At 36.2% G+C, this 15,722-nt stretch overlaps 1 protein-coding gene across 1 annotated transcript in view; it reads right to left on the reverse strand.

Annotated features, from left to right (window-relative positions):
• Window positions 1-15,722, reverse strand: part of LOC134665862 (probable serine/threonine-protein kinase DDB_G0267686) — a 207,467-nt gene that overhangs the window by 145,154 nt on the left and 46,591 nt on the right. The window contains exon 2 of the mRNA XM_063522895.1: window positions 6,834-7,001. Coding sequence (XP_063378965.1) covers window positions 6,834-6,965 — 132 coding nt within the window. The 5' untranslated portion in view covers window positions 6,966-7,001. The remainder of the gene's footprint in view (window positions 1-6,833; window positions 7,002-15,722) is intronic.

A 15,722-nucleotide genomic window follows, 5' to 3' on the forward strand; every position in this document is an offset into this window, starting at 1 on the left:
ATAATAAGCTTTGGAAAAGTTTGACCAACTATACCTATTTCTGGTTCCTATTGTCATGTCCTGTCCTATTCAACGTCAATATCATTATTTGTATATTATAAACCAACTGCTCAATATTACACGGTATAAGTACATCCTGAATATACAATAAGGTAAGTGGCCTCACTTACCTTATTGTATATTCCGTGTGGGCCGTATATGCCTATATACAGCCCACCTTAAATTAAAATGTTTTTTTTTTAATGAACAGGATATGAAGTATGAAAAACTCACTCAAATAGGTTTCTCATTTATTTAAGTTTCTTAATTATACCAAAATAGTTATAAAAATATTACGATACTCTTGGAATATATACCTTTTATAAAAGTCCTATTATGGGCCTTATTGAACACTAGCAGTGTATTACTTAATCCCGTAAAAAAGAATCATTTTGACAGTAGGTAATAACAGATTTTATTGTTTTTAACTTAAGAATTATACATATACAAATAACAATATTTGATACTTCATATCAGGAGGATTTATTTATAATAAGTGAAAATAATTATTTTGGGCCTTAATAACTAAAGATATTAAAATTGGCTAGTTTACGCGAAATAATGGGTAACTAAACATAAATCTTTATTAGTTACAGTAGTATCATCTTTTAACATCCGGGGGCACGGAAGTGCCCCCGCCAAGACGAGCAAAGCGCAAGGGCACTATCTACCTTTTCTCGAAGCGCTTTGTCGTTTTTTGGAACCCTCATAACTTGGGGTTGGATTATACCAGATAAACAAAGTTCTCGAACTTATAAGCATATCAATTGCATAGCACTTTTACTTTAGATTTTATTCATATCTAAAAACTTCGATTTCGTCACTGACTCACTCACTTGAAGATCATCAATACCGTTTACTTCCTGAAGTCCTCTAAGAAGCTGAAATTTGGTATGTAAGATAGTTTTAGTACACAAACAACAAATAAATTCAAAAACTTGAAATTTTTTATCCCTAAGGGGACGAAGAGGGGGTTTAATTTTGTATGGGGAATCAATAATCGCTGAACCGATTTATTTGAAATTTGGTATGTAGATAGGTATTGGTATGGGGAAGGATATAGAATAGATTTCAACCTCAAAGTTTACCCTTACGGGGTGAAGGCAGATTTCAACCCCAAAGTTTACCCTTACGGAGTGAAGGGTTTATATGGGGAATCAGTAAGAAGGACATCGTGTAACAGATGCTCCCAGATACTTATTTCAGGATTTTTAATAGTAAATCACCCCAACCCTTTAAATTAGGGGATGGAAGATTGTCATAAGCAACTTACAAAAAGAAGTGAAATCCCACCAAAACCATTTTATGTAAAATGTTGCCCAAACGAAACCATAAGGCTCGCACAGTCAAAAAGTTATCAGATCTCTTGCCAAGCTTCTAACTCTACAAGCCCTCTAACTTTACTAGCTCTACACCAAAAGTATGTGGCTTGGCCGTTTCGTTTCTACAAGAACTATTGTAACATGTAAGTATAATACAAAAACCGCCCAAATGCGAGTCGGACTCGCGTTCCAAGGGTTCCGTACATTACACAATTTTTAACAATATTTTTTTTTTAGAGAAAAGTGAGTAAAATGCCATTAAAAAACCCGTAGGGATCGGAAAACTAGGTACTTAAGTCCGACTCACGCTTGACTGCACATTTCTAATAGGTTTTCCTGTCATCTATAGGAAAAGAGCTAATATGTGTATTTTTTTCATAATTTTAGACCCAGTAGTTTCGGAGATAAGGGGGGAGGGGGGGAATGGTCATTTTTTGTATTTTAAATAACTTTTAAACTATTTATTTTAAAATTATAATATATCTGCGAATCTCAGATATAAAATATATCTGAGATTCTCACAATGAGCCCCTTCATTTGATATATAACAAGATATAGTTTTTTTTCTTCTATTTATCATTCATCTCAAAAGTGACCCCTTTATTTGAATTTCTGTTATTTACTTTACATGTATGTCCTTGAGTTATAGACTTACATGTGTATACCAAATTTCAACTTATTGGTGCAGTAGTTTCGGAGCAAATAGGCTGTGACAGACGGACAGCCAGACACACGAGTGATCCTATAAGGGTTCAGTATTTTTCCTTTTGAGGTACGGAACCCTAAAAAAAATGAATTTAATAAATTTTTCACCTTATGCCCATGTGGCGGTAGCGAAACAGCCAAGCCACATATTTTGACTAAGGTGTAGAGTTAGTGAAGTTAGGGCTTGTAGAGATTGAAGCTTGGCTCGACAATAGATCTGACAACTTTTTGACAGTGCGAGTCTTATGGTTTCGTCTTAGCAACAATTTACATGAAAATGTGTTTGGCGTGATAATTTTTTACAGTATAAATATTTATTCATAACAGTAAGTATTATATTTTAACATAATTATTACAGTACATCTGGTGCTACATTACGACACCGGTGCTATAATAAGCACATTAAAACACTCCCTTTGGCCGTGTTTTAAAATTCGTCACTCGTTGCAAAATATCTATTTTTCGCACTTCTATCGTAAATACCTTCCTATGTATTAACAAAAAAAAAGTCACTTGTAAATCCCTTTGTTTCCCATAAAGTTTTAAGTCATAATGTATTGTTTGACATATTATCGTTAGTCATTCAGTTAGTCATAAAACTGATTTTCCTAAGGTTATGCTATAGATAGGTTAGGTTAGGTTAGGTTTGTTTTGTGGCAATCCTGAAAAGTTACGCGTTTCTGAGAAAAACCAATTATGACTAACGAAAATTCTGACAATCAATACATTATGACTTAAAACTATTTGGGAAACAATAGAGACCCGTAAATAGTCACTGCCTTTAAAAAGTATAAGTGCCTCAATGTTATTAGACTTTTTGATTCTTTAAAACGTCTTTAGGTCAATAAAGCAAGTGAAAAATTATTAGAGTTAGACCAAGAAAAGTCTGCAGCAATTTTGACAGCCCACGCAGCGCAAGTGTTATTTATAAGTCATAATTTCATAGAAGTTTCTTCAAATCGACCTTATTAATAAGAGATTAAAAATATTCAAAACTATCTTAAAATATTTTAATCTAATATTTCATCTCATACGTTCAATAAGGCCCGGGACTGGACCTTTTTACCTGCACTGACAGTGGGCCTTCTTAGCAACAAGTACAAATTCAGAATAATTGGGAATAATAGGGAGCAACTGCTATTTTTGAATGCTGGGCCTTGTTACCCGCCGGGCCTCATATGCCTGCACCTCACCTACCTTATTTATTTGTTTTACAAGGGGAAAAGTTGTTGATTAACCGCTCGTGCTAATATTGATACCCAAACAAGCGAAACATTTTTTTTTATTAAATAGGAGGCAAACGAGCAGACGGATCACCTGGTGGTTAGCGATTACCGCCGGCCATGGACACCCGCAACACCAGAAGGGTTGCAAGTGCGTTGCCGACCTTTAAGATGGAGGTCTTTGAAGGTTTGAAGGTCGTATCGGACAGTTCATTCCACAGTTTGGCTGTGCGAGGCAGGAAGTACATTCACAAATTCAAACATTCTAAAATTGAACCACGAGCGTAGCGAGTGGTTCGTAAAGTTGAACCTTGAGCGTAGTGAAGGTTTCAAGGGACGAAGGTTAAATAAAATTTTCACCACATCAGCTCATAAAGGCCCTCTTGATTGTTCGGAACGGATAAGAAAAGTGGCATTTAATTTGATGCAAATTTTGAGTTGTTTCAGTAGGTAAATTGGATCAGTTGGTTGGTAATATTGACGTTACCACGACGTTAAAATGATAAATATTGAATAACGTTAGTTTGAAATTGATTTTATGATAAAGTAAATATTAGCGGAGATGATCGCTCTTAAGAACCCTTCAACATGCACACTAGCGCCACTGCTAAATAATCGTGATTATTTAAATTTCACGAAAGATATTTAAAAAAGGGAGCCGCTACGGACTGTATTGTGTATTTAAGTACCTTTTGAATACATCATACTAGTTTTTATGTTGCTGGATTTGTCAATCTATGCGTCCAAAGTAAAAACGGCCGTTTTTGTTTTGAGTTCCTAGATTGACGAATCCAGCAACATAAAAACTAGTTTGATATCATTTAATAGCAGAGTTTGATAGCAGTGGCGCTAGTGTGCACATTAAAGGGCTCTTAAAAAATATATGTCGCTAGTCATTTATAACCTAAAAGCGCCAAATTACGCAAAATTATATTGAAATGACACCTGTGTATTGAATTTGAAGAATACTTTAAGAAGGGTAGTTATCTGTATGACAATGCACCTAAAATAATTTTCAAATGTATCTATTATTTCTATACTTAACACGATAACGAATTCTACGTAAACGAAACCGCGGGCAATCCCTAGTATATAAATAAATAAATAGTATAAAAATAGTAGTATAGAAATAAATAAGGGAAGGTAAGTTTGCATTAGTGTACTGTGTAAAATAACTATTTACCATTGATAATAATTTTATAAACGCTTTGCGTATTTTTAAGGGCACCGCGCTAACCGCTAGCCCGCGACCGTCGATCGCTGCCTCCTGCCCCGGCGCACAGCGCGGCGCGCGAAAACGCCGCGCGTTTGAAATGTAACTTAATATAAGCTCGGAATGCATACTTACGTATCAGTATTTAGTGTCGCCGTGATTTTATATTTCTAATCTTTTGTGTGAGAAGTAAGATCTTTATTATGACCGTGTAATATTATCTCTACAAACTTTAATTCAATATTGGCTATACTGCTTAACCAGAAATCAATATCTAGACAAGCACATTGTCTATATTTCTAACTTTTTACATGTATACTAAGTTGATAGATAATATCGTAATTTTGCAATATCAGCTACTCTAATTCTGTATTTGCATAATAATTCATGTTTTTACGTTCACCAGAAAGCAGCTGTTCCAGATTTCTAAAAACCGAATATTGTGAATAAATTAAAGTGTTATTGAATATGTTAAAGTTTTTTGTAACTTTAATTTTATATTTACATAGTTATTTAGCAAAAATTTAAATATTTAAATATGGCCGAACGCTCCACCTAAAATTTTCTAACTTTTTACATGAATGTTATTTAACATGCTTACAATAACATATCAAAAAAGAAAAAACTTTAATGTTATCAAAACCCATTTTTGTTCCACCGCTGGTCTAACGGCACTAGTTTACGATACGTGTTTGCGACTGCTTCTGCATGTAAAGATACAATGTGTTACTTTCCACTTGCTTTTCGCGGCTGAATGTGAGTGTGTCAGGTCCTGCTAGAACTTTTTTGTTGGGTTTTCGGACATTAGCTGTCCGCGCTACCGATTTTGGTGACGTACGAAGAAAATTACAAACTGTTCGTTCCAATACGTCACGTTTTAGTATTTTTAGTTTCTTATTGTATATCCGAGTGTTAGTGGAAACAAAATTTTGTAGTCATGGGTATACAAAGATCTGGGACAGTTTTTTTTATATCAGGATCGGGAATGTCTGTGGAATGGAAGAAACCAAAAAAAAATATGATGGAATTTTTCCCGAAAATTTAGCAAGACGGACTTTTACTTCAATAGGTACAGTCACGGAGTTTAATTCCCGTACGATTTCGTACAGTCGCCATCAGATATATCGGAGCGGCTAAGGCGCTCACAAATATCTGAACACGCCTCTATTGTCAGGGCGTTAGAGTGCGTGTTCAGATATTGTGAACACCTTGGCTGCTCCGATATATCTGATGGCGACTGTACCTTGTCACAGGAACTATCAATATGAAATTCGCTAGGGTTTTCATACTATTGTCACTGTGACTAACCAGAAAGAAAAGGGCAGTAGTAATAATGTGAATTAACTATGTACCTGTACCTATTAGCTTGAAATGAAAATGGTAGTGTGCAATTAGGATATATGGAAGCAGGTGGGACTTTTTATAACCTTACACAGGTCAATACCATAAAAGTTGACCGTTAACTGCAAGTAATTATGTCGGTAGGTCTGCATGACAAGAAATTAGGATCCTTAGCAAACTAGTTGCCTTGTATAGTAATTAGGTACCAACTCTAGAAGGTCATGATCATTGAATTTACATTTAATTACTGCGCGTACTTTCATTTGTTTCCGTGGATGGAAAAAGCCGTAAGGTACGAAGTAGGTTTGTAGATTATAGTGCGGTATCCTTCTGTTCTCAATACTGTAAACTTGAAATCTACCGTAATGAGTAATGACATTTTTATAGCTACATTAGAACAATTTAATAACGCTACCTACTAAAGCCAATTTATATTTAATGTTTATGATTATGAGCATAGACAGTTTCATGTTTGTAGTTCGAATAAATAGCGCCGGCAGCACTCAATAAAGCTAATTAATATAATAAAGCTACAAACTGAAGTATCGCAATACAACGCAGGCATCCTGCTGTCATTTTTAAAACACTCGCCGGTGCTAAAATAATAAATATTTATTTATTTTTATTTTCATTTATTGCAGAACGAACAAAGATGTAGGTAAGTAGTATATTGGTGCGAGCAAGATACGCAGCCCATAGAACATATCATTATCACATTATTAACGTTCAAATGCAATTTATGATAGCGTTATTCACTTGTTCCGCAGCCGCTTGTGCCTTAGTCAGGCAAGGACTGACAAGTGAGAGTTACCAGCCTGGAAGAGCATATACAAATACAGATATAAACTAGACCGTGAGGCAAAGCTGCAGAATTAGCTAGCAGCGTTGCCAGCCCGCTCCGGGGTCGCCTACGTCATAAACAGACCCAACTATGCAATATTAGGTAGGTACTAACTAAGCGGAAACTAAGCGGTTCTGATAAGTTCATACCTGGAAGAGCAGATACCCGGAGTCGTACATCCAGAAGTCCTCAGGCGCGTTGCCGGGCTTGGTGAGCTGGATCGCGAGGCAACGCTGCAGAATAAGCTGGCAGCGTTGCCCGCCCGCTCCGCGGCCGCTCATGCCTTAGGCGGGCGGAGGCGCGGGCAGCGGCATGCTCTGTTGACAAACAAATATATTCTTAGTACCTATATGCAAAGGTTATGTTAGGAAGGTGAAAAATTATAATTTAAGTAATTAAATAAATGTATAGGCATAAATAGCAAATACTTCGACATTTCTAAACAACATATTGCGAAACAACCTCAAATCTTAAGTGACGTTATCGTGTCTAGAATTTATTTCCCTACTTTACCTATGAAATTATTCTTTCTTTCTCTACTTATACTCTCTTATTTGGATAGTTTGCCCTGTATTGTACTCAGTACATAAATCGTCTTCCAATTAACATTTTAAAAGACTCTGTTCAATACGTATTTAAATCCTTATTATTAGAAATGGAGATGCATATGCGAGGGATGTATTCAGAGCAGCCGCAGGTGCACGTCCGATTGAACATAATTGAAATACTCTGGTTTTTAATGAGCTTTCTTTTCAATCAGTTTATTGCAATGCAGAAGGATGTGTATAGAACTAGCTTTGCACCTACTATAGGCACTGATTCTTTGTCAATTGGTTCAGGTATTCTAGGTACTTATTTTAGATTGCGCATAAAATAGTAATGATACTTCTTTAAGGTTATGTGTGAGAGAATGTCAGAAAGTTTATTAAGAATAATTTAGTTTCCAAAATGTATAATATACCTATCGTGTTCTGATTTCTTAACAGTGTTAGTTAGAAGCTAAAAAAACTTGATAAAGCGTAAATTTTAATTTATTGTCGCATCACATTTGAGATTTGAAATGATTCTGACGACACATCTCTCGTTAACGTTACTGATACATACAATGCTAGAAATACAGTAATCGTATTTATTTATTTTTCTTCATCATAAATACACAAGTTCGTTCTTACATCATATAAAGCCCTAAGTCACTTTGAATTGATTGGATTTGCATTTCATAACACGAACTTCTTATCGATGTAACATACCGTCATCATCCATACATGGATAGTGTAGCAACGCCTCACAATAACCCAATTATAAAGTGACATAATCTTAATACTCATATAGCACAAAGTTGTCAGTGCCAGCCCAAATTGGAAAAGCAGGTACTTGCAAAAGATAATTAGCTTAACCAGTATGTGTCACTTGTCCTATTTGAAAAAAGATTGATCATTGCCCTTAGAAATATAGTGGAAAATGATATATCCCAATTTTGCGCCTTTTGTAATAGCATTTTCATAAGTTCTCCATCGCCAACGACACCTGTCAACTGACCCATTGCGACCCCGTAACATGAAATTAAGTGCGAAATGCATAAGTCAGCTATTTCATATTTATCGGAGAAAACTTTTATGGAGTAGGTACTAGGTACTTAAATTACTACTACTTTAGCTGTAGATCGTTACGGATCACCGGTTTGCCTTGTATTTAGTGCAATACGGTGCGGTTTTATTCGAGTAATAAAATAGTAATTCCCATACCTTGCGATTAAGTTGTAGAGATTATGCATCCGTTACGTTATTTATGTTTCCGTTATAAGTGGGTGAATCACTGTGCCATTTCTAATTAACATCTTAAGAGAAATAAACAAGATATCGGTTTACTCCTGTATCTGTAGGTATTTAAATAGTCTGTATCTTTAGGTATTTCAATAAAAGTGAACGAACAATTTGTAGATTTTCGGGTAGTCACCGCCTGATCAGTCTCTGAACGGCCTGACTTTACCCTACTTACAATATTTGATCGTGTAATGTTTTCTTCTACCCTCAACTGGCTTAAGGAGCCAGATTTTGTTTACTTTTAAATACCTAAAGATACAGAGTGTTTATACCTATTTCAGGTATTTTTAGGGTTCCGTACCCAAAGGGTAAAACGGGACCCTATTACTAAGACTCTGCTGTCCGTCCGTCCGTCCGTCCGTCTGTCACCAGGCTGTATCTCACGAACCGTGATAGCTAGACAGTTAAAATTTTCACAGATGATGTATTTCTGTTGCCGCTATAGCAACAAATACTAAAAACAGAATAAAATAAAGATTTAAGTGGGGCTCCCATACAACAAACGTGATTTTTGACCGAAGTTAAGCAACGTCGGCGGTCGGGGGTCAGTACTTGGATGGGTGACCGTTTTTTTTTTGCCTTTTGTTGCATTATGGTACGGAACCCTTCGTGCGCGAGTCCGACTCGCACTTGCCCGGTTTTTAAGGTACTACGTAGTCGTTAATACTTTAAAAATTAAAGTCAAGGCATTCACATTAACACGCATCTCATTATAAACTGTCATCTCTGAAATTAAAGCCGTAACCACCTTCACGAAGACAATAGTGAAGACAAACGATTTACGACTGTCGGCCCTTGACCGGCGGATTACTGATAGTTTGAGAACAAGGAGACCGCGTCCTTTCACGGGTTTGACAATCGCTGGAAATTTGTTTTGAATTACATAGATAATGGTGGATTATTTTGAAGTAAGTACCTACAAATTTGCGTGACTATTAAAAAGGTACTTAATTGATGAACGTGTGTTGGAGAAAAGTTATTTAACCTAACCTAAACTTCGTATAAAAACCGGGCAAGTGCGAGTCGGACTCGCGCACGAAGGGTTCCGTACCATAAAGCGAAAAAAAACCGGAAAAAAATGCAAAAAGAAAACGGTCACCCATCCAAGTACAGACCACGTCCGACGTTGCTTAACTTTGGTCAAAAATCACGTTTGTTGTATGGGAGCCCCACTTAAAACTTTATTTTATTCTGTTTTTAGTATTTGTTGTTATAGCGGCAACAGAAATACATCATCTGTGAAAATTTCAACTGTCTAGCTATCACGGTTCGTGAGATACAGCCTGGTGACAGACAGACGGACGGACGGAAGGACGGAAGGACGGACGGACGGACGGACGGACGGACAGCGAAGTCTTAGTAATAGGGTCCCGTTTTACCCTTTGGGTACGGAACCCTAAAAAATAACTTTTCTAAACTAACTAACCTAAGCCATCCTAAATATTCTAATGTAAATAGATTAAATTAAATAGTATTATGTATCTAATCTAATAGTGTCCTAACTAGATCAAAAACCTAATATAGCCTACCAAAATTTTTATTATTAGCTTAACCAGTATGTGTCACTTGTCCTATTTGAAAAAAGATTGATCATTGCCCTTAGAAATATAGTGGAAAATGATATATCCCAATTTTGCGCCTTTTGTAATAGCATTTTCATAAGTTCTCCATCGCCAACGACACCTGTCAACTGACCCATTGCGACCCCGTAACATGAAATTAAGTGCGAAATGCATAAGTCAGCTATTTCATATTTATCGGAGAAAACTTTTATGGAGTAGGTACTAGGTACTTAAATTACTACTACTTTAGCTGTAGATCGTTACGGATCACCGGTTTGCCTTGTATTTAGTGCAATACGGTGCGGTTTTATTCGAGTAATAAAATAGTAATTCCCATACCTTGCGATTAAGTTGTAGAGATTATGCATCCGTTACGTTATTTATGTTTCCGTTATAAGTGGGTGAATCACTGTGCCATTTCTAATTAACATCTTAAGAGAAATAAACAAGATATCGGTTTACTCCTGTATCTGTAGGTATTTAAATAGTCTGTATCTTTAGGTATTTCAATAAAAGTGAACGAACAATTTGTAGATTTTCGGGTAGTCACCGCCTGATCAGTCTCTGAACGGCCTGACTTTACCCTACTTACAATATTTGATCGTGTAATGTTTTCTTCTACCCTCAACTGGCTTAAGGAGCCAGATTTTGTTTACTTTTAAATACCTAAAGATACAGAGTGTTTATACCTATTTCAGGTATTTTTAGGGTTCCGTACCCAAAGGGTAAAACGGGACCCTATTACTAAGACTCTGCTGTCCGTCCGTCCGTCCGTCCGTCTGTCACCAGGCTGTATCTCACGAACCGTGATAGCTAGACAGTTAAAATTTTCACAGATGATGTATTTCTGTTGCCGCTATAGCAACAAATACTAAAAACAGAATAAAATAAAGATTTAAGTGGGGCTCCCATACAACAAACGTGATTTTTGACCGAAGTTAAGCAACGTCGGCGGTCGGGGGTCAGTACTTGGATGGGTGACCGTTTTTTTTTTGCCTTTTGTTGCATTATGGTACGGAACCCTTCGTGCGCGAGTCCGACTCGCACTTGCCCGGTTTTTAAGGTACTACGTAGTCGTTAATACTTTAAAAATTAAAGTCAAGGCATTCACATTAACACGCATCTCATTATAAACTGTCATCTCTGAAATTAAAGCCGTAACCACCTTCACGAAGACAATAGTGAAGACAAACGATTTACGACTGTCGGCCCTTGACCGGCGGATTACTGATAGTTTGAGAACAAGGAGACCGCGTCCTTTCACGGGTTTGACAATCGCTGGAAATTTGTTTTGAATTACATAGATAATGGTGGATTATTTTGAAGTAAGTACCTACAAATTTGCGTGACTATTAAAAAGGTACTTAATTGATGAACGTGTGTTGGAGAAAAGTTATTTAACCTAACCTAAACTTCGTATAAAAACCGGGCAAGTGCGAGTCGGACTCGCGCACGAAGGGTTCCGTACCATAAAGCGAAAAAAAACCGGAAAAAAATGCAAAAAGAAAACGGTCACCCATCCAAGTACAGACCACGTCCGACGTTGCTTAACTTTGGTCAAAAATCACGTTTGTTGTATGGGAGCCCCACTTAAAACTTTATTTTATTCTGTTTTTAGTATTTGTTGTTATAGCGGCAACAGAAATACATCATCTGTGAAAATGTCAACTGTCTAGCTATCACGGTTCGTGAGATACAGCCTGGTGACAGACAGACGGACGGACGGAAGGACGGAAGGACGGACGGACGGACGGACGGACGGACAGCGAAGTCTTAGTAATAGGGTCCCGTTTTACCCTTTGGGTACGGAACCCTAAAAAATAACTTTTCTAAACTAACTAACCTAAGCCATCCTAAATATTCTAATGTAAATAGATTAAATTAAATAGTATTATGTATCTAATCTAATAGTGTCCTAACTAGATCAAAAACCTAATATAGCCTACCAAAATTTTGATAATTATATAGGTATATTTATTTCGTTTGACATAAGTACAAGGTGATCAACATACATTTTCTGTACGTGTTTTGTCAGTACCCATGCAAATCACGTAAAATAAACACACAGGTAAATGTCAGAGAACACTCCCCCAACAGCTGTCAAGAGTACCTTTGAGACATAATATATCCCCTCGGTAAAACAACGTCTATCTCCAATTCTCCATACGTGACAAGCTCTTTGTCCAACCTGCAAAAAGTCGCACAATCAGCTAAAATTGAAAACGACTTGAAGTTGAAATATTATACTAAATTTCCATTCAGTCTTTGCAGCTTATTATTCTTTTATCATGTTAAAAACACATTGCATTTCAAAGGCGAATTTAACTTAAATAAACTCAAAAAAAATTTATATCAAGAAATTTGCATTCCAAGAGAAACAGTACAGTGATTAGACTCAGCCTGTAACGTGAGAATCGTGTAACTAAATTGATAAAATTACGGCGTACTTTAACAAATATCGATAAAACATGCATCTATTTACATTTACAAGGACAATCTTTATTGCACTGACAAAATATTAAATTACATAAATTACTATAAGACATAAATAGGAATATAAAACTAAAACTAACTACAATTAAAATAACTAAAACTAAAAATTAAAAATACCTATCAAAATTTGGTGCCCTCGGGAGGGTGCCCAACACGCAGGCAGCGTTCCCGCGTTGGATTGCGATGGCAATTCGCTGCGCGAGAAAGCTGCCCGCGCGGGGTCACCCGTTGCCTCCCTCAACCTTTTCCCAAGCGCCTTAAGGAGCATATGTGCGCCTCTGCCCCATCTATTTACATGCTTCTACCAAAGAACGTACATGCTTCAAATACCGACAATTACACTAACAATTACTTAAAGAAAGTTATTTAACATCCAACAACATTAAACACGACTTCTATTGGACAGTTGTATACAGTTTATTATAAGCCAGGCGTTATGGCTATAAACATCGTCGCGGAAGGCGACTAATTATATAATCCAGCACATATTTCTACGGGACAGCCATGCTGTTTACAGATCACTTATCTCGTAAAACTAGATGGCGAATAATAGGATGACTCTTGTTGCCTAAGCACAGACGCTCGCACTTAACTGACATTATTATCTCAAACATGCGTGGAAATAGTGTCCTTTATTGGCTTTAGTGACTAAGAGGCACTATGTTGCAGGTGCTATAATGACACGCGTCGGCAACGGATTTTCATACAACATTGTCGGCCTAAACCGGCAAGTAGCCCCTAAAAATATGTAGGCAATATATGCTGTTGTAGGCGTTTGACCATAAAACACTTCCTTTTTCAAATTCCTCGGGCAATCGCGTGTCCGTTGTTCGTTATAAATTGCGGCACCGCACCATTTTAAGAATTAAGGTCGTGCCACACTGGACCATTGTCCATTACAACGGAGTAAGCGCCAATTCCGATTGTGCAACAAATGCATTACGAGAGTAATGTCTTTACATCATCATTGGGGTCGTCTCCAATTTATTGTTAACTAAGCTGAACGAATTTTGATTATTGTTTTCAGGATTTGATAAAGCTTTGCGGGCGTGAGTCGGTGCTTTAATCGAGTTAAAACGCTGGCGGCTATGTGAAGTGCGCAACAATAAAACGTGGATTTAAACGCTTTCATAATAGAGGAAACTAAGTATTGTATGAAGTAAGGAAGAAAACACCGAAAAGCAAATCCAATGCAAGTGAAGATGCAAGTGGTGCCACCGAGACTTATGGAGAAGGTATTTTTTATTTTTTTAAAGACATTATTACACGCATTGACTAAGTCCCACAGTCCTAAACTTAGCTCAATAAGATTTAAATGTAAACATTTAAAACTGGTTTATTTAATAATAAAAACGGATAAGAGTTAGGTAGGTACAGTCGCCATCAGAGATATCGGAGCAGCCAAGGTGTTCACAAATATCTGAACACGCCTCTATTGTCAAGGCGTTAGAGTGCGTGTTCAGATATTGTGAACACCTTGGCCGCTCCGATACATATATATATCTGATGGCGACGGTACTCATAGATTCACGTGCTCATCATGTCATGTATTACGCGTACATATTTGTTCCCAGTAATACTTTCGTCTCTCTGTAATTTTATAAAAAATATTTTTTTCACTATGGTACGCCAGAATATAACGACAAATAATAATAAAAAATAATAATGAAAATCCTCAGTCATAGAAGAAAATGGTACGCTAGATATAAACGAATTAAATTGAATCAGCAATAACAGTAGTCTACACAAAAGTAGCCCAACAATGAAATTAACACACATATAATATCAAGTACACATACGAGATTCGCAAAACAAAGGTGAGACAAAAAACGGCCTATATTGCTTGACCAGAGCAGATTAGGCTGAACTAGATCGTAGACAAGATGAGTGGGCCCAGAACTTTCTTGTAGCGATACCGTATCGTGCCACTAATGACTCCCCAACTAGCAAAAAAGTCTCAGATTGCGCACTTTATAAGAGTAGTGAGCTTATAGCGCTCTTATTTTTGTTTTGAACTTGTCATCGCTCTTATATTAGTCTTAGACAAGCTAATACGCACTTTAGTAAGTTTAGTCTTATTACCTAGTCTTATATATGTATATTAGAGCATTTTATAATACCATTATAAGCCTCTCGCTCTTACAATAACATTTACTAAGTCTCATTGAACTTGAGAGTACCTGGTCTTATATCCACATTCTCTAAGTTCATTTGATCTTATAATAGACTTTCTAAATGCTATTATAAGAATGTAAGACTAATATCAACATGGCATAATACTATTATGAGCCTCTCGCTCTTACAATAACATTTACTAAGTCTCATTGAACTTGAGAGTACTTGGTCTTATATCCACATTCTCTAAGTTCATTTGATCTTATATTAGACTTTCTAAATGCTATTATAAGAATGTAAGGCTAATATCAACATAGCATAATACTATTATAAGCCTCTTGCTTTTACAACAACATTTACGAAGTCTCATTGAACTTGAGAGTACGTGGTCTTATATCCACATTCTCTAAGTTCATTTGAACTTATATTAGACTTTATAAATGCTATTATAAGAATGTAAGACTAATATCAACATAGCATAATACTATTATAAGCCTCTTGCTCTTACAACAACATTTATGAAGTCTCATTGAACTTGAGAGTACGTGGTCTTATATCCACATTCTCTAAGTTCATTTGAACTTATATTAGACTTTATAAATGCTATTATAAGAATGTAAGACTAATATCAACATAGCATAATACTATTATAAGCCTCTTGCTCTTACAACAACATTTACGAAGTCTCATTGAACTTGAGAGTACCTGGTCTTATATCCACATTCTCTTAGTTCATTTGATCTTATATTAGACTTTCTAAATGCTATTATAAGAATGTAAGACTAATATCAACATAGCATAATACTATTATAAGCCTCTTGCTCTTACAACAACATTTACGAAGTCTCATTGAACTTGAGAGTACCTGGTCTTATATCCTCATTCTCTTAGTTCATTTGATTTTATATTAGATTTCTAAATGCTATTGTAAGAATGTAAGACTAATATTAACATAGCATAAGAACACTGTAAGTACGTACTTTTCTGATCTTACTAAAGCTATAATAAGATCAACAGCAGCACTTTAGTAAGATATTAGAGTGAT

The sequence above is a fragment of the Cydia fagiglandana genome, chromosome 7 (assembly GCF_963556715.1).
Source record: "Cydia fagiglandana chromosome 7, ilCydFagi1.1, whole genome shotgun sequence".
NCBI lineage: Eukaryota > Metazoa > Arthropoda > Insecta > Lepidoptera > Tortricidae > Cydia > Cydia fagiglandana.